Below are 18,934 nucleotides of genomic sequence, written 5' to 3' on the forward strand. Positions count from 1 at the left end.
ATTAAAGGGGCAGTGTGTATTATATGAACAATTGATGTGACGGTACATGTGTTGGATATGGTCCCTAAATCCCCAATGTTTGATATTTGACCACTAGATGGCACTATGTTGTCTGGTACGAGCGAAGGCTAGTGATATTCGACACAGCGCGGCGGCAGGATGCCGGACTGACATGGTGCCGACATACATATACATATACATAAAATGGTGAATATTTATCCCCCCAAAATTGTAAATAATGAATACAAACATTAAAAAAAAAATCGTAAATGTCAAAAAATGCTTAATAATTAAATCAAAAACAGCATATACGTAACATGGCGAATATTTATCCCTCCAAAAATCGTAAATAATAAATACAAATATACATAAAAATGGCAGATATCAAAAAAGCTTAAATAACTAAAATAAATACACTATATACATAAAGTGGCAAATATTTATCCCTCCCAAAAAAATCGTAAATAGTAAATACAAATACACATAAAAATTGGCAAATATCAAAAAAGCTTAAATAACTAATATAAATACACTATATACATGAAATAGTGAATATTTACCCCCCGCCTCCAAAAAAAACCCAAATAATAAATACAAATACATATAAAAATGGCAAATGTCAAAAAAATGCTTGAATCATTAAAACAAATACACTATATACATAAAATGGTGAATATTTACCCCCCGAAACATCATAAATAATAAATACAAATACACATAAAAATGGCAAATTTCAAAAAAATGCTTGACTTAATTAATAGAAATACATTGCATACAAAAAAGGCAAAATTTATTTAAAAAAAAAGCTCAAATAATGAATACAATACAGGCCAACAAACGACAAACTTACCCTTTTATCCATGACATGGATACTGACAGTCTGTAATCATTTAAGGAAAACTTGGCACGTTTTCCTTCCATCTCTGTTTATTTTCCACTCTTCTCAAATGTAATCGAATGCCTAATTCACCTGAGTGATCTCATCATCCATTTTGTATCACAACTCATTATTTTATGTAAAGTAATAGAGTGAATCCCTCTGTGACGCCCTTAATCACAAAGAGTCTCAAAGGGCTGCACAGACCACAGATTATTGCAAACCACAGATTATTAAAACACCATCACCTGATCCCTCTGCACACCTTCGCGGTAAAATGAAACGAAGGGGCGCAAAATTGACAAGAGGCAAAGTTATATGTACTAATTCACCTGAGTGATCTCATCATCCATTTTGTATCACGACTCATTACTTAATATAAAGTAATAGAGTGAATCTCTCCCCACCCCCTGGCCATTCAATTTGAGCGAGAGCCAGTCAGAGGTGAACTGTCCCCCGCTCCGCCCCTCCCCTACTCCTTTCAGGTCAAGTCATGTTTATTTGTTTGGCCCTTAATCACAAAGAGTCTCAAAGGGCTGCACAGACCACAGATTATTGCAAACCACAGATTATTAAAACACCATCACCTGATCCCTCTGCACACCTTCGCAGTAAAATGAAACGAAGGGGCGCAAATTAGACAAGAGGCAAAGTTATATGTACTAATTCACCTGAGTGATCTCATCATCCATTTTGTATCACGACTCATTACTTAATATAAAGTAATAGAGTGAATCTCTCCCCACCCCCTGGCCATTCAATTTGAGCGAGAGCCAGTCAGAGGTGAACTGTCCCCCGCTCCGCCCCTCCCCTACTCTTTCAGGTCAACTCATGTTTATTTGTTTGGCCCTTGATCACAAAGAGTCGCAAAGGGCTGCACAGACCACAGATTATTGCAAACCACAGATTATTAAAACACCATCACCTGATCCCTCTGCACACCTTCGCAGTAAAATGAAACGAAGCGGCGCAAATTAGACAAGAGGCAAAGTTATATGTACTAATTCACCTGATGATCTCATCCTCCATTTTGTATCACAACTCATTATTTAATGTAAAGTAATAGAGTGAATCCCTCCCCACCTGCTGGCCATTCAATTTGAGTGAGAGCCAGTCAGAGGTGAACTGTCCCCCGCTCCGCCCCTCCCCTACTCCTTTCAGGTCAAGTCATGTTTATTTGTTTGGCCCTTAATCACAAAGAGTCTCAAAGGTCTGCACAGACCACAGATTATTGCAAAACACAGATTATTAAAACACCATCACCTGATCCCTCTGCACACCTTCGCAGTAAAATGAAACAAAGCGGCGCAAATTAGACAAGAGGCAAAGTTATATGTACTAATTCACCTGATGATCTCATCCTCCATTTTGTATCACAACTCATTATTTTATGTAAAGTCATAGAGTGAATCCCTCCCCACCCCCTAGACATTCATTTGGAGTGAGAGCCAGTTAGAGGTGAACTGTCCCCCGCCCAGCCCCTCCCCTACTCCTTTCAGGTCAAGTCAAGTTTATCTGTGACGCCCTTGATCACAAAGAGTCTCAAAGGTCTGCACAGACCACAGATTATTGCAAACCACAGATTATTAAAACACCATCACCTGATCCCTCTGCACACCTTCGCGGTAAAATGAAACGAAGGGGCGCAAATTTGACAAGAGGCAAAGTTATATGTACTAATTTACCTGTTGATCTCATCCTCCATTTTGTATCACAACTCATTATTTAATGTAAAGTAATAGAGTAAATCCTTCCCCACCCCCTGGCCATTCATTTTGAGTGAGACCCAGTCAGAGGTCAACTGTCCCCCGCACTGCCCCTCCCCTACTCCTTTCAAGTCAAGTCATGTTTATTTGTTTTGCCCTTAATCACAAATAGTCTAAAGGGCTGAAGAGACCACAGATTATTGTAAACCACAGATTATTAAAACACCATCACCTCATCCCTCTGCACACCTTCGCAGTAAAATGACAAGAGGCAAAGTTATATGTTGGTAGATAATACAAAACTGCTCTGCGGCACGCATTTATTATTGTTCTTTGAAGTTGTCGTGCCGACACCCCCCCCCCCCATGTGACACGGTAAAAATCCTGCCCCTGGCAGCTGCCTGCCTAAAACCGCCACCGCCGTCAATCCACACTTTCGAATGAATACTCATGTGTTTGATTCAATTTTCCTCTTCTTCTCTTGTGCTCTTCCTTCACTCGTTTTTCTGTTGCATTTCGGATACGCTCGCGCGTTTTTCTTCTTTTGCGTAATTCCCGAACTGCGTGTGTTTGGCCATTAGCAGTTCCCACAGTCAGCCATGCCGCTGTTCACATTTGCATACGCGGTATTTATAATTCATGTACAATCGACTTATACACGGTTTGCTCTGGTTTTGGCTAGCATCTTTGATTTTCTCTCGCGGTCGTGTACATAGACAGGGATCATCCGGGGATGGAAAGGACAGCAGTCAAATATTTTAGTCAAGCTGGTAATAACGTCTTGTCACCCTGATTCAAGTGCAGGAGAGGAGTCTCTCTTATCTTGACTTTACAGCTTTGCGAACGTCCCGCATGGAATTTTTTCCCGATTGGGTAAAAGTGACATCCCCGGAGTATTGTTATCTTTTCCTTCCTCCCGGTTGCTCTCATCTCAAATCACAATATTTCGAGTAGTAGAGGCAAGCGTGCAAATGTCAAAACAGTTTACAAAACCAGGTATCGAATCAATGTCTGTAAAAAACAGCATTTCTCAAACTTTATGATAAAATAATTGAATATATAGATAAATAAAAACCCTACTCGGGCATAGAAAGAACCTGCAAACTCCACAGTCTTTATCTGGTTGAAATGTGAACGTTGTCAAGACCAGAACGGAGACAGGACCCACTTGCGTTACGTTTTTCTGTTTTATTGGAAAAAAGGAAAGGGTTGCACCCATGATCCAGTGATCGCTGGGACGCTCTAAACGCGGAAGTGGGACTTCCGTGGCGAGCGATGGCGGTGTCAGGAATGGAAAAACGGGTCAGTAGCCAGGACAGGAGAGCAAAAACGTGGTCGGGGTCGGGAACGAGTCGAAAGCCAGGAGAGGATAGTAGAGGTGGTCAGGATCAAAAAACGGGTCGAAGCAGGGGAACAGACGGGAGCAAAAAACAGGTGGGAGTCAGAGTTGAGAAAGGCTTGCCTAGAGTAAACTGAGGTTCGCAGAAGTACCGACAACAGGTAGCAGTGGGTTTAAATAGGGACAGAGATCCAATCAGAGTCCGGCGCCAAAGGAGCGGGCACAGGTGATTCAGATCGGTAATCATGACAAAAGTTGCAAAAACATATTTTTCAAAACATTTAAGAAACGTCTCTAAAGTCCCAGTGTGTAATATTTGACCACTAAATGGCCTAGTTGTACAAAAAAACACTGCCACAGAGCACAGCATGGCAGCAAGATGGCAGTCAAACATGGCGGTGACTTTGTTGTAAATTAACTAAATCAGCAGTCTTCGAGCTGACAGTAGCCCATTGTGTGAAGACATCTGGCGGAAGTAATGAGATAATGTTGATACAAGAAGTCACAAGTTGTTGACTGAGCAAGTCAGGGCCGGAAAAAACATTTTCGATTCAGAGAAAAACAACACGAGATGTTTTTGAGCACAGTATAAAGCCGAGCGTTTCTTGGACGAACTTCAAACGTGGCTTGGATTAATGTTGTTGAATGGATGCAATAAAGGACGTTCCCTTTTCACCATATCTCCGTCTCTGCGTATATTTTGGGGCGACGCCCAACGACGTCCTCTCCAAAAACATCTCGGGATTCCACTATGTAAAAGAAATATATATTTTTTTATGACATATTAGCATTGGTACGATAGTTCATGTATCTTTGCCTAGTATTCAAATCAATGTTTTTTTCTTAACTGATTGAAAGTTTTATGTAGCACTAGGAGGCACTAAATATTTCAAAGGACAATATGTATCTTTTGAATACTAGATGTCTCTCTATTGTGAAGTGCTAGCAAGCACAAGGAAGACCCAAACGCAACCTTTTTCTTATTTTTCCCCAGCTAACATTTTGTTACTAGTTAAGCACCAATTGTTTGTTACTTTGTACCTTACATTTTCAATTCTGGTCTTTGTTTTAGGTTCAGATATTGTCAAGTTTGATTTTGTTTGGATGTAGTATTTGTTTTTGGATCCCCTGTTTTTTGTTACTTTGTTCCTGATTTGGTTATGAAATCCCATCCTTATTCTGAGCACCCCTGCTTCAGTTCCTCCTTCCTCTCATTTGGGCCCATACCCAAACTCTTTACAATATTGTTACCCGATGTAACCCGTCAGAAAACAAATAATCCCAGCAGCGTTGAGTCCTTCCTATCTCAAAGCACCACTGTCTTTTAAAACTGGCTTGCCGTTTGCGATAAGCTTTTTTAGAAAGGACGTTTTGAATTCAGCTGAAAAGTAATTAGAGTGCGCTTAATAAACACACGATACCTCCGGGCCAGTGACAAAATTATCCCAATAAACTTTACAAGTAAGAAGACGTTAAACTTCCTCCCATTAAAGGCTTTTTTACATTTGACTATAAAGGATTTTATACGATTGACTACAAGTTACATGAATTCAGTTTAATGCAATAAAGATATTCACTGAATGTGCTTTAGTTCAATGTACAATAACAGGTCAGGGAAGGCTGTGTGGAATGCATAAATGGCAGTTGTTTTGTCTAGGACACTTCTGATGACAGGAGACGTGGGTGTGCTGACGCAGGATGACCAGAGATTGTTGGGCACAAAACAACTGCCTTGGCACGCCCATGGGAGGAGCCGACACGCCATCATGTGGGGAGAAGATAACGAATAAGAGAAAGCTAAAGTTTGCTGCAAATGACACATAGCCAATAGGGGAATAGTAGGATGTCTTTGCTTTGTTTGTCGAAATGTATAAATGATCCCGGGCAACTTGGATGGGGACACTTAGATCTGCTGTTAGGAATAATAAACAACCCGCCCCCTGTGTGGATATGCCGGCTCCTGGTCATTTTCTCTCAAAAAACGAGCGCGCATAATTGTTGGATGAATGTAGGCCGTGTTTGGTTAATGGAATCAGATAACTAATTCGAACAATTTGGTAAACGGTACATTTTGATAGTTAAATCCCAACACCACAAAAACAGACGCAAATCAAGTCGATCTTTTTTTATTTGTGTATATAGAACGTATATACACACATATAAAAAAATAAGGGCATATGTACAATGATAATAAATATCAACCGGTTTGTACAACAAATAAGTTACTTAACAGGACTCTAGAACAAACAAAAAAGATCAGTAAAATACAAGCCAAACTAAAACTAACCGGAATGAACAAAGGAAAATACTGCACTAGAGTGGTTATGGCAAATAAATGTGAAGACCTTTTAAGACATGCATTTTCATTGGTTGTTATTTGTTATTTTTTTTTTTTTTTTTAATGCAAAGTAAAGCAAAGCTTGGTAATGGAATATCGAAGCGAGACGTGACCAAGTACCAGTGTATTCGAAGAATGTGTTTGGACATCGTCAAAAGTAAGAAATAACCAGACATTTTTCGCACTGATCCGCTTCATTTTTGGTTTTTGGCAACACAAATTTTTGATTTTGGTATTTTGGTAAGTGTTCATATAAAGAAGAATAAAAATCAGGTCCGGGAAATCACTGTAAACAAGAAACAAACAGGAAATCCATTAGCCTAAAGCAGGGGGCGACAACATTTTTGACCCAAAAAGCAAAATATTTCGATTTTTGATTTTACGCTATATTTTAAGAAAAATCCAGCAAAACCCGCAAACCATCTCTCTATTTTACTGTGTGACGTTAGATTTAAACTTGCCTGCCTCCGGAAGTGACCTAACACCGTTCAGGCTCATTTTACCTTCATTTTCTCATGAATAATGGTTTCAGAATAAGGTGCAAGCAGAGGTCTTTAGCAAAAATGTCACAACATACCTTTTGTTTCATTTTTTTCTCAGCTTTTCACTACTTTTTCATTTTGGTATTTTTTTTCTTTTCTTGTTCTATTTCTCCCCCTTCCTTTAAGTCATTTTATGCACAATTTTACATAATATTTGGTCGTGTAGGGATTAAAGAAGCAAAAACAACCTGGCGAGCCGTTTGGGACCCGAAAGAGCCGGTTCTTTTTAGTGAGCCGAGCCGAAGAAGCCGGTCCTCGAAAAACTCTACTGACTTTACTCAACTTCGTTCTACTTCGACACTGACTTCAAAATACCGAATTTAGAACACAGCGTCAGGGGAACCCGTGTATTTTTACCTTCATGCACTGTAACATTGACTTAATTTGCTTTTTAAATAACAATTTCGAGCCCTGATTTTTGTGAGCTGGCTAGATTTTCTCATGCGCGGAAAAGCTCCGGGTAGTGCGCAATTGCGCACACACGCAGTTTAGAGGGAACATTGATGTCAACTGAAAATAAAATTATTTGACATGCTTTGCTAGCAGTCTCCAGCGCGCTGCTAACGATGTTGAGAACCGGCGGAGGTGCTAACCACATGGTGTGTGTATGTTAACTGGAATAAAAGCCTCATCATCCAGTCCAGCCTGAATGTGGATCCATGGTGGGACGGCTTCACCGCGGTTACATATAGAGTATAATTTTGATGCCCGGGCCATACGTTACTCACGAAAAGAGCCAAATATGGCCCGCGAGCCATAGGTTCCCGACCCCTGGCCTAAAGCAACCCCCTCCCCCCCTTTTTGGGAAAAATTTTGCTGCAGTTGAAATATTCCGAAAGCTTGCAGACATCAGCTCAGTGTTGCAACATGGACGGACAGCTGAGTATCAATCTTCTTCCGAAAAAAATAACTTAGGGGAAGACAAAAATGCAGTCTACTTTGGCTTACCCAAAGGTGAGGTGACACAAATGAACACAGGTATGAAAAACCAAAGTCTTTTCTTTTTTTTTTTTACAATGAGAAAATTAACGTTTGCAATACTGGATCATATCAAAAAACTCCAAAAAGCGATCGATCCAAAAAATGCTTTTGTACAACGGTGATGAAATTGTTCAGTCCTTTTACTGCTGTTCATGCATTGGTCCGAAAGCCGAGTCGTTCTTTCACCGCCGGGTTCACTGGGGTACGAGGCCTTTGAGACCCTGGTCCACAGTGTATTCTTGCCTTGCTCTCCGAGAAGTCACCCTGTTTGGGTCAAAGAGACAAAAAAGGAACGAGTTAGTCATGCGACAAATAAAATGTCTATTGGGTTAGGAAATGCCTTGATTTACTGTAGAACCTGGACAGAGTACAACTGATTAAAAGCAGCATGTGAAAATTTAAGGAAGAAACTCAACTTTCTATTTGTACAATATACGCAGAGACGGCGATATGGCGAAAAGGGAACAGCCTTTATTGCATCCGTTCAACAGCATTCATCCAAGCCAATTTGAAGTTCGTCCAAGATTTCAAGCCTCAAATTTAAACATGGACCAGAACAGAAACAGAACCCACTCGCGTAACGTTTCCCACAGTTTTATCGGGAAAAAGGGAAAGGATTGCATACACGATCCAGTGATTGCTGGTTGCTCTGAACGCGTAAGTGGGACTTCCGTGGCGAGCGATGCCATCGTCGGGAACGGAAAAAAACAGGTCAGTAGCCGGGATGGAAGAGGAAAAACGTGATCGGGATCGGAAACAAGTCTAAAGCCAGGAGAGGAGAGTAGACGAGGTCGAGATCAAAAAAGGTTCGTATTTCGGGATGGGAGAACAGACGTGGTCGAGATCAAAACAGGTCGTAATTCGGGACGGGAGAGCAGACGTGGTCGAGATCAAAAGAGATCTTAGCGGGAGACAAACAGGAGCAAAAAACAGGATAGGCGAAAAAGGGCTTGATGTGTAAAAACAGGGATTCGCAGATGGACCGACAAAAGGGGACTGACAGGACCAAGTTTACATATTGACAGGGAGCCAATCCGTCAACAAGCTGCAGCTGGCGCCACACGGGCGGGGCCAATTGGGCGCCATGGCAACCGTGACAGTTTTATGTGTTTGTGTACGTTTTTGTGTGTTTCTACGTACATTCGTGAGGATTTTTACGTATGTTTGTGTGCATGTTTATGTATGTTTTTGTGTGTGTTTACGTATGGTTTTGTGAGTTTCTATGTATGTTTTTGCGTTTAGGTAGGTAGGCAGGCAGGCAGGCAGGCAGGCAGGCAGGCAGGCAGGCAGGCAGGCAGGCAGGCAGACAGACAGACAGACAGACAGACAGACAGACAGACAGATAGATAGATAGGGCGAGAGAGCGATAGAGATAGATAGATATGGCGAGAGAGAGATAGAGATAGAAAGATAGAGCGTGAGAGAGATAGATAGATATAAAGATAGATAGATAGATAGATAGATAGATAGATTGTCTAGATAGATGTCAAGATAGATAGATGGATAGATAGATAGATAGATAGATAGATAGATAGATAGATAGATAGATAGATAGATAGATAGATAGATAGATAGATAGATAGATAGATAGATAGATAGATAGGTTGGTAGATAGATAGATAGGGCAAGAGAGCGATAGAGATAGATAGTTATGGCGAGAGAGAGATAGAGATAGAAAGATAGAGCGTGAGAGAGATAGATAGATAGATATAAAGATAGATAGATAGATAGATTGTCTAGATAGATGTCAAGATAGATAGATAGATAGATAGATAGATAGATAGATAGATAGATAGATAGATAGATAGATAGATAGATAGACAGACAGACAGACAGACAGACAGACAGACAGACAGACAGACAGACAGACAGACAGATAGATAGATAGGGCGAGAGAGCGATAGAGATAGATAGATATGGCGAGATAGAGATAGAGATAGAAAGATAGAGCGTGAGAGAGATAGATAGATATAAAGATAGATAGACAGATAGATAGATAGATAGATAGATAGATAGATAGATAGATAGATAGATAGGTTGGTAGATAGATAGATAGGGCAAGAGAGCGATAGAGATAGATAGATATGGCGAGAGAGAGATAGAGATAGAAAGATAGAGCGTGAGAGAGATAGATAGATATAAAGATAGATAGATAGATAGATGTCTAGATAGATGTCAAGATAGATAGATAGATGGATAGATAGTTAGATCTAGATATCATAGATAGATAGATACATAGATGGATAGATAGATAGATAGATAGATAGATAGATAGATAGATAGATAGATAGATAGATAGATAGATACTTTATTCATCCCCGAAGGGAAATTCCCACTTCCCGCAGTATCCTTGTGTTGAAAAATAAAATAATAAAATAAAAGATATAGAATACAAAAATACCCAAGATCACGTGTTGATATAGAGTATTTAAATAGTGCTACGGAAAATATACACTGTAATAAAAATAGGGTAATATGCAAATGTGGGGGTGGAGTTCAAGAGCCTCATGGCATGGGGAAGAATGTTTGATTTCTGTAATCTCTGCCAAAGGTGGTCCAATTCCCTATTAAGTCCACGGGGAAATGACTTTTTCACATAAGGCCAGATAGGTTTTGATTTTTTCGTACCTTAATAAATGGAATCAACATTTCAAAACTGCATTTTGTATTTCCTTGAGTTGTCTCTATGTGATATCAAAATTGGTTTGATGATGTGAAACCTTCGTGAGTGATGAATATGCATAAATAACAGAAATAAGGAAGTGGGCGTATACTTTTTCTCGGCACTGTGTATTACCTCAGTAGGGTCACGGGGCTGCTGGAGCCCATCCCAGCTATCTTAGGCCAGGGGACACCCTGAACTGAATGCCAATTAACCCGACACGCATGTTTTTTGGATTGTATGTGGAAACTGGACAGACACGGGAAACCCAGGCAAGCACGAGGAGAACATGCAAACTTATCATTAGTAAATCCCTTTTTTGTTTATTGAATAAACGCCCCCTGATGACGTGACTGTTTTATGTCTCCCTTTGTCCTGCATTTGGGTCCTTCTGACATCATGTGACACCTCTAATGCCCAGCGCTAAGCAGGGAGGAAATGAGTAGCCATATTGTAAGCCTTAGGTAGGACTTGGCCAAGGATTAAACCTGTGACTTCCGGGAACTTTTTAAAAATATACCAGAACAAAATGCAATTTCACCTCCACTACACTAGGGGGCAGTGGCTTTCACAGCGTCAGAGTGTTTTGTTTACATTTAGCCTCCTCGCAGTGCATTAAGCAAACAATGTAAGCATTGATTATGGAATGTAAACACAGGTGGATTCGATCCCTTAATCTCAGAACTGTGCTCAAACCCGCTAACCACTCATCCACCGTGCCGCCCAGTTTTACTTCGTTCGAATAGAAAATAAGTCTATACCTGTAACCGATTCTGAGGCGCCGTCCCACTGCAAGTTATCGTCGTGGAAACTATCTCGTCATCCTCGGTGCAGGCTTCAGGTGTTCCTCGGAGGTTCCTCAGATGTTCCTCAGACGTTCCTCGGAGGTTCCTCAGACGTTCCTCGGACGTTCCTCGGACGTTCATCAGACGTTCCTCGGACGTTCCTCGGACGTTCCTCGGACGTTCCTCGGACGTTCATCGGACGTTCCTCGGACGTTCCTCGGACGTTCCTCGGACGTTCCTCGGACGTTCCTCAGTGTTCTTCGCAGGGACCCCGTTTCGGTCCCCGGCCCTCGGAGATTTGCGGCGTCCTGTTTAACACTGCGGTCTCGAAGACATTCAAAGCATGACGGAGCGCGGCCGTTTCCTTCACCGCCGGCGTCCGAAACTTAAAGCACTTCATGAAAACATCCACAGCAGTCGCAACAGTGAAGGGTTTAACTACATTCTCCATGCTTGTTGTTGAAAAGAGCAGTCTTTGTCTTATTGCAAAATGCGATTGGCCATTTTCTTTTTTTTTTGAGGAATGTGAGCACAGCTGATCGGACGCATGGATTCTCAACAACTTGCGGTTTCTCATGCACAGTACATCAAAAGGTGCTTTCAAAGTCAGCCTGGAATGCCAGCACTTGACTTTGACCACTGGAAGGCTGCGGCGGACCTCGAAAAGTACGAAAACAGTCTCGGAGAGAATTCCTGGCTGCGATACGTAAAGAAGAACGGGTCGCGCTATTTAGAGAGGATGTCCTTCATCGGGGAACTCGTTTATTGTCTCTCACGTCTTCACGGAGCTCCTCGTGATCCACGGTCTTCATACAATAGTAAAAATAAATCATTTCAGTGCAAGAAGCGACCTGCTAGCTGCACGCTAGCATCGGGGATCCTCGGGTGGAGCCAGGTTTCCGTGGTGATTAAAGCACACGACAGTCACGGATGTTGTATCTCCAGGTCATCCGTTTCACGGGTAATGGATCTGGCTTTGGTGAGATACATGCTTGGTTTGTGAGGACTGTCGCCGCAGCAGGATGCCGAACCTGCGGCCCCCGCATTTAAATCTGCTCATGAGCGTCTCCTCACCTTTTTTAATGATAATCAAAGTCTCTACAAACCACCATTTTGTGTCGGTAGCCGATGTCCGGTATAGTGGAAAGAGTCCGAAGACAAACGTGAAAAAAAAATCGTTGTCCTGCTTCTTCCAGGCTCATCGTTACAAATAAAGGAAGGCTAGCTTCCTCTCTTTAGTGCAGTACGATCTGGGAAAAATAGATATATAGCGCCATCCATCAACTGGTCTGAGACCCACTTCGTCCAGACTTCATGGTTCCATTCCAGACAAATCGCCGTTCCACAGCAGAAGCAGAAAAAATAATCCGAGAGTTTTGGTGGTATAATTAAGTTAGCGCGTCTTCGCTAACCAAGGGAAAGCGTCTATATTTAACAAGCTATAAATGTCCACATTGGCAGGGGTTGAGGGAAACAGCTTCGCGAGGTGACCACGTGTCACAGAGTCCTCAAAAAGGAGCGAGGTAGTTCGGTTGTTTTTCGTTTTTTTCCCTAGACCAGGGGTGTCAAACTCGGACTAGTAGATTAAAGAGAAAGAAAAAGAGAGATAAAGAAATAAGAGAAAGAGAGGGAGGGAAAAGGAGAGTAGGGCAGGACAAAGAAAGAAAAAGAGAGAGAGGGAGAGAGTGTGAGAAACAAAAGATAAAAAGTCGTGAGAAAGGGGAAAAAAAGGAGAGGAAGAAAGAAATCCAAAGCGCAGGCTAGGAAGAGAGAAAGAGAAAAGAGAGAAAAGGAAACAAGGAAGTTAAAAAGACACCGAGAGAGAAACAAAGAGCAACAAAGGAAGAGAAAGAGAGAGAGTGAGAGAGCGTGAGAAACAAAAGAGATAAAAAGAGAAGTCGTGAGAGGAGAAAAGAAAGGGAGAAGAAGAAAGTAATCCAACGAGAAATAGAAAGACAGAAGGAGAGAAAAGAGAAAAGAAAGCGCGAAGGGTAGGAAGAGAGAAAGAGAAAAGAGAGAAATGGAAAAAAAGGAAGTTAGAGCAAAATAAGTTAAAAAGACACAGAGAGAGAAAGAAACAAAGAGCAACAAAGGAAGGGAAACAGAGAGAGTGAGAGAGTGTGAGAAACAAAAGAGATAAAAAGAAAAGTCGTGAGAGGGAAAAGAAAGGGAGAAGAAAGAAATCCAAAGAGAAATAGAACGACAGAAGAAGAGAAAAGAGAAAAGAAAGCGCAAAGGGTAGGAAGAGAGAAAGAGAAAAGAGAGAAGAGAAAAAAGAAAGTAAAAAAGACACAGAGAGAGAAAGAAACAAAGAGCAACAAAGGAAGAGAAAAAGAGAGACAAGGACAGTGAAAAGACAGAGAGTGGGAGAAAAGGGGTGGAAAAGAGAGAAAGAGAGAGAGAAATAAATACAAGTACAGTGTCTTTGTTCGAGGCACCTGGCTTTGGCAACATCAAGTTGACATATTTCAACCCGCAACTCATTTTTCTCTTGCGCTTCTCCGAGTGTTGTCTCGCGGGCCGGATTCAATCCCTCAGCGGGCCTGACCTGGCCCGCCGGCCGCCTGCTTAACACCCGTGCCCTAGACGGACGACTCCTCGGGATTAGCATCGGGGAGAATGGTTCTCTGCTGCAGGGTACGCCTCAGTTCTTCCTTGAAGGGACTGGAGTAATCGTTCCCACCCAGGCCCAGTCCGCCCAGTCCGCCCAGTCCGGTGCTTCCAGCGCTAGCCCCGCTAGCCCTCTCCTCCCCCGCCGCGCTCAGATTGAGTCGGACGTAGCCGTTGCTGCCCGAGCCTCGGATATTGGTGAGACTGAGGCGGCTGGGGGAGTGGATGGGCTGGCCCGGGATGGCGCTGGGCGACGTCGTGCTGCTGACGGGTCCCAGGGCGTGGCCGGGAACTATCTTCAGCGAGCCGTCCGAGTAGTAATAATTAGCGCCCGTTTCCCAGAAGCGGTCCTCATCGCTTGGCATTTTGCTGGGCACGAAAGTGGGCGGCTCCTTGGGGAGGGTGATGGGGTAGACCAGGGTACTCTCCAGAGGTTTCATATCGGCTCCCTTCCCGAGGGCTAACTTCAGTCTCCGGCGCAGGTAGAGCGCCACCACTAGGAGTAAGAGACAGGCGGCACCCAGCGTGATGACCAGAACCCAGAAGAGCCCCATGCTGCTGTCGGGTGCCCGGGCCTCCATGAAAACCGGCGCGCTGGCCACCACGGCCACTTGGTAGCGCTCCGTTTGGAACTTGACGCCTTGCTCCTCGGAATAGCAGACGTAGCGCCCGGCTTGGATCTGGCCGGCTTCGGGGACCACCAGGGCCTTGAGGGTGCGGTCGAAACGGGGCCCGCCCGCCTCGGGGTCGCCGAGGAGGAGCTCGCGGTCGTTGACCACCCAAAAGGGTTGGGCCAGGTTGGAGATCAACTGGCAGGGGAGGACCATGTCCGAGCCCACCACCACTGTCACGTTGCGGAGGCGGGAGTGCTCTAAGGGAGACAAAGGAGATAGCTTGAATGAATAAGTGAAAACTTTATTCGAACATCGAAATAAAAACAGAACAAAAACAAGAACTCAACAACAAAATAATGTTACATAATATGTTCGAAAAGGGGTAGTAAGAAGCAAATGCTTATATTCCCTAACCCCTTCATCTTCCCTATTAAATACACCAATAGTAATATTATTAATAATAACAGTTATCATATAACAATAGCAACAATAACACAAAGTTAACCATAGTTCTAGACTCACTACTCTCGTACCACTCATACCCCATTTTCTTCATCTCTGTATTCCGCCAGTAATCAAAGCGGCGTGCCACGAGCGGCTGCCTTTTCCAGCAGCTGCCCTATTGTTTTATTGTCTGCTCCTATCTTCGGTGTTTTTTCTTCCCGTTTTGACAACTACACTATGGATTACTTCTATCCTATGGACATGGGTTTTAGCGCACAAAAAATGCGTGTATTCAAGGAATCAACTCCTTGCCCTGAAGAATTGTCGTGCTGGCGTGATGAAGGGGCCTATCGTGGAAGAAGAGCCGGAGCTAGAGAAGCGGCTAGCGGCGTTATAAGTCTTCGGTACCATCCGCAATCATGGGAAATGCGAACTCACGACCAAATAAGATCATCGAGTGCTGGTGGAAAACATCGAAGCCCACAGGGAGCGCAGTTGCTGTGTTTTGCGGTAACGTGGCTCACGTTTAGCATTCCGGACGCTAACGTGTAGCCACCCGGAGCTACCCGGAGCAATTCGGCTTCAACGCCGCTAAACAGAGACACGAAAGCCGGGGGGAATCGGAGAGGAGGCGGACTTGCTAACACGAGGTGGTGTATCCCTGGATTTTCACAAAGAAAGGATTTCCATCTGCCGCAGGGATGTCGAACTTTTGGACTAGCGTGACGTCATCCACTCTGCTACAAGCACCCCTAGAGCATCATGTTCATCTGTTAATAAACATCGGGGTAGACTGCTGGAAGTGTGAATTTCCCTACGGGGATGAATAAAGTATCTATCTATCTATCTAATGTTTTTTTTGTATTTAAATTTGAACAAGTGAATAGTTGGACATTGTTTGATCTCGTCTTGTAAATTGTTACGTTTGACTCCACACACAGACACACACATACTTTTCCTGGTGGTTCTCACCTTTGGGATTTGGAATCTACGACAGCCCCTTAAGTTATAATTTCCCTCTTTCCGAATGAATCATTTTTGTATGTTTTCTGGCACTAAGTTTTTGTTGACCTTAAATAGCAGTTGTGAAGTGAAAAATTTGACTAAATCATCCAATTTTAATCATTTGTACTGCAGGAGTAAAATATGAGTACAATGTCGATATTCTACCCTGTGAATGGTTCTAATTGCACGTTTTTGGAGGATAGGAGGTACTGTAGTCAACTTTTGTAATGATTGCCCCAGACTTCTGCACAATATTTTAAGTATGGCCAAACTAGAGAACAATATAATAAATACAACGCATTGTAGTTTTAAATGAATTTGGCTTTATTTATTATTGAAATGCTTTTACTTTAGTTTTTATGTGTATAGCTTTAAAAACTATGCTTGATGACATTATGTCCATTTGCAAGGCAAACTTATTTCAGCTGGGGGACCACATGTTCGAAAATACATTAATTATGATGACTATTATTATTATTTTAGTGACTAATTTAGACGACCAATATCCCTAATTGTAACCCCTTGTCATGGTTTAGCACCTGCAGTTCCTCTCCTTCTCCAAGAGATGGCAGCATTACATACCTGTTAACCTGTGCGTTTTTGCCGTACAAAGTACATTTATGATGCATTTCAAGACGTGTACGACGTACAAGAAAATCCGTATGGAAAAATTTGTCAATGATGGCTACCATCCGGTGTACACCGACGATGACCAAACGGCAAATCAATCGAGTCAAACTAGTTCGCCGCAGTAGCCTCTATCTCGGTATCGTTTTTTTTGTTGCTAACGGAGCGAGCGCTTTGATGCTACTGTGCGCATGCGTCTGCCGCCTGGGGATTTCCCATCATGCATCATTCCCTGGTAGTTCAGAAGTGAAAGGAAGTCCATCTCTTTTTAGAGAACCGGCTTTTTCGGCTCAACTCATCAAAGAGAGCCGGCTCTCCAACGGCTCACTTGCTTTGATGCATTCTATTACGAATGATGATGTTATATAAAGAAGTTAAGAAAAAAAGGAAGTATAAAAGGAGAAAATGAAAAAAGACAGGTTTGTGGTTATCCCTTCAATCAGTATATTACCAACAATAATGTAGTCCAGAAAAAGAATGAATAATTTGAAGAAGAAAATGTATTATTCTACTTAATTCTATTTGCATGTATTTTTTTCTCCTACAATGAACGTCCAAGCGACTTCATTTTATAACTTTTTTCTTAAAAAAGCTCATTCATGTCGAGCAACTCAGTGTCTCACAACAAAATGTTAATGAACAATATATATGATAGAACGAAACACATGTACAATATAACATGTTAAGCTACATCAATAAACATGCTTGAAAAAAAAATATGGTTTAAGATTATTTTGTATTTTGTAAGGAAATGGAGCCCTGGAGCGCGACAGGTTTACCCCATTTTCCAGTCTTCCTCTCACGCTCCTGTCCACGTTTTCCCAATCAGCTAATTAGAAAAGCCCTAGTATAAAAACTCCATCTTTGCTGTTTCATTTTTGATTCCTGCTCAAAAACACAAGAAAACAACCTTTTTTCCCAAGAATTCCTTCTTCAACTCCCCATTGCCTCAAGACCTTCCTCACCGACCATCTGCTTAAGGGTACCCCAAAATCGTCTTTTAAATGAAAATCTCCTCTCAAGTTTTCCACTGTCTCTTATCATTAGTAAATCCATTCTTTGTTTATTGAATAAACGCCCCCTGTTGAAGTGTGATAACAGCCCAGTTTTATGTCTCCCTTCGTCCTGCATTTGGGTCTGTCTGACATCACGTGACACCTCTAATGCTGATAGCAAGCAAAAAATGTAAATAACATGCTAAATAGCTAAAAAGATAGAATGATAACTAGCCACAATGCTAAAAAGGTAGCCAGATAGCTAATTGAGTTTGAAAGCGAATGAATAAAAAGAGGAATAAAGAGAGGATTTCTTCTTCCGACAGAAAAGGAATTGAGAAGCATTGGGACTAAACAAATACACTTGACTCGGGTCGGATGAAAAACTGCACTACCAATGTACCGCCGCAAGAGGGCACTGTTAAAGCACATCCTTCGATTGACTCACCAGGACTTGGGATGGAGACAGGTTTGTCAAACTTTGCTTTTCCTCTGCTGAACCTCTCCAGCATGAGGTCTTGTGACAGAGAAGACGTGGATCTGAAAGGGGAGAGGCACAGAGAGACTTGAAATATAGTCTTATAGGCAGAGGTGGGTACAATAGGCTACATTGAACCCGTTACTTAAATCCAGAGGTGGGTATTAACGAGTTTCATTGCCTCCGTTACATTCATTAGAGTATGTTTTGGGACATTTTGTACTCCCCCTTGAGTAGTATTTTCAAATCACTTTACTTTTAGCTTTTACTTGAGTAGATTTTTGAAGAAGAAACAGTAGTCTTACTCCGCTACAATGGGCTACATTGAACCCGTTTGTTAAATCCAGAGGTGGGTAGTTACGAGTTACATTGACTCTGCTCCATTTACTTGAGTACGTTTTGGGACATTTTGTACTCCGCTAGGAGTATTTTAAATCACTAAACTTTTCGCTTTTACATGAGTAGATTTAGATGGATAGATAGATAGATAGATAGATAGATAGATAGATAGATAGGGCGAGAGAGCGATAGAGATAGATAGAAAGATATGGCGAGAGAGAGATAGAGATAGAGATAGAAAGATAGAGCGTGAGAGAGATAGATAGATAGATAGATAGATTGATAGGGCGAGAGAGCGATAGAGATAGATATGGCGAGAGAGAGCTAGAGATAGATAGATAGAGCGTGACAGAGATAGATAGATAGATAGATGGATAGATGGATAGAGAGAAAGAAAGAGGGATAGATGATAGATAGATAGATAGATAGATAGATAGATACATAGGGCGAGAGCACGATAGAGATAGATAGATATGGCGAGAGAGAGATAGAGATAGATTTATAGATAGAGCGTGACAGAGATAGAGATAGATAGATAGAGAGAAAGAATGAGGGATAGATAGATAGATAGATAGATAGATAGATAGATAGA

General features: G+C 42.1%; 1 protein-coding gene across 1 annotated transcript in view; it reads right to left on the bottom strand.

The window, feature by feature from the left end:
- Positions 1-6,032: 6,032 nt before the first annotated feature.
- The window catches only part of sema4c (sema domain, immunoglobulin domain (Ig), transmembrane domain (TM) and short cytoplasmic domain, (semaphorin) 4C), a 226,655-nt gene continuing 213,753 nt past the window's right edge, over positions 6,033-18,934 (bottom strand). Inside the window, exons 15-17 of the mRNA XM_088337030.1 lie at positions 17,974-18,065; positions 11,207-14,711; positions 6,033-8,047 (exon numbers count right to left, since the gene is read on the bottom strand). Of these exons, the coding sequence (XP_088193156.1) occupies positions 13,813-14,711; positions 17,974-18,065 (991 nt within the window). The 3' untranslated portion in view covers positions 6,033-8,047; positions 11,207-13,812. The remainder of the gene's footprint in view (positions 8,048-11,206; positions 14,712-17,973; positions 18,066-18,934) is intronic.

This window comes from Urocampus carinirostris, chromosome 5 (genome assembly GCF_059441175.1).
Source record: "Urocampus carinirostris isolate Australia breed hairy pipefish chromosome 5, RoL_Ucar_1.0, whole genome shotgun sequence".
In the NCBI taxonomy this organism is placed as follows: Eukaryota; Metazoa; Chordata; class Actinopteri; order Syngnathiformes; family Syngnathidae; genus Urocampus; species Urocampus carinirostris.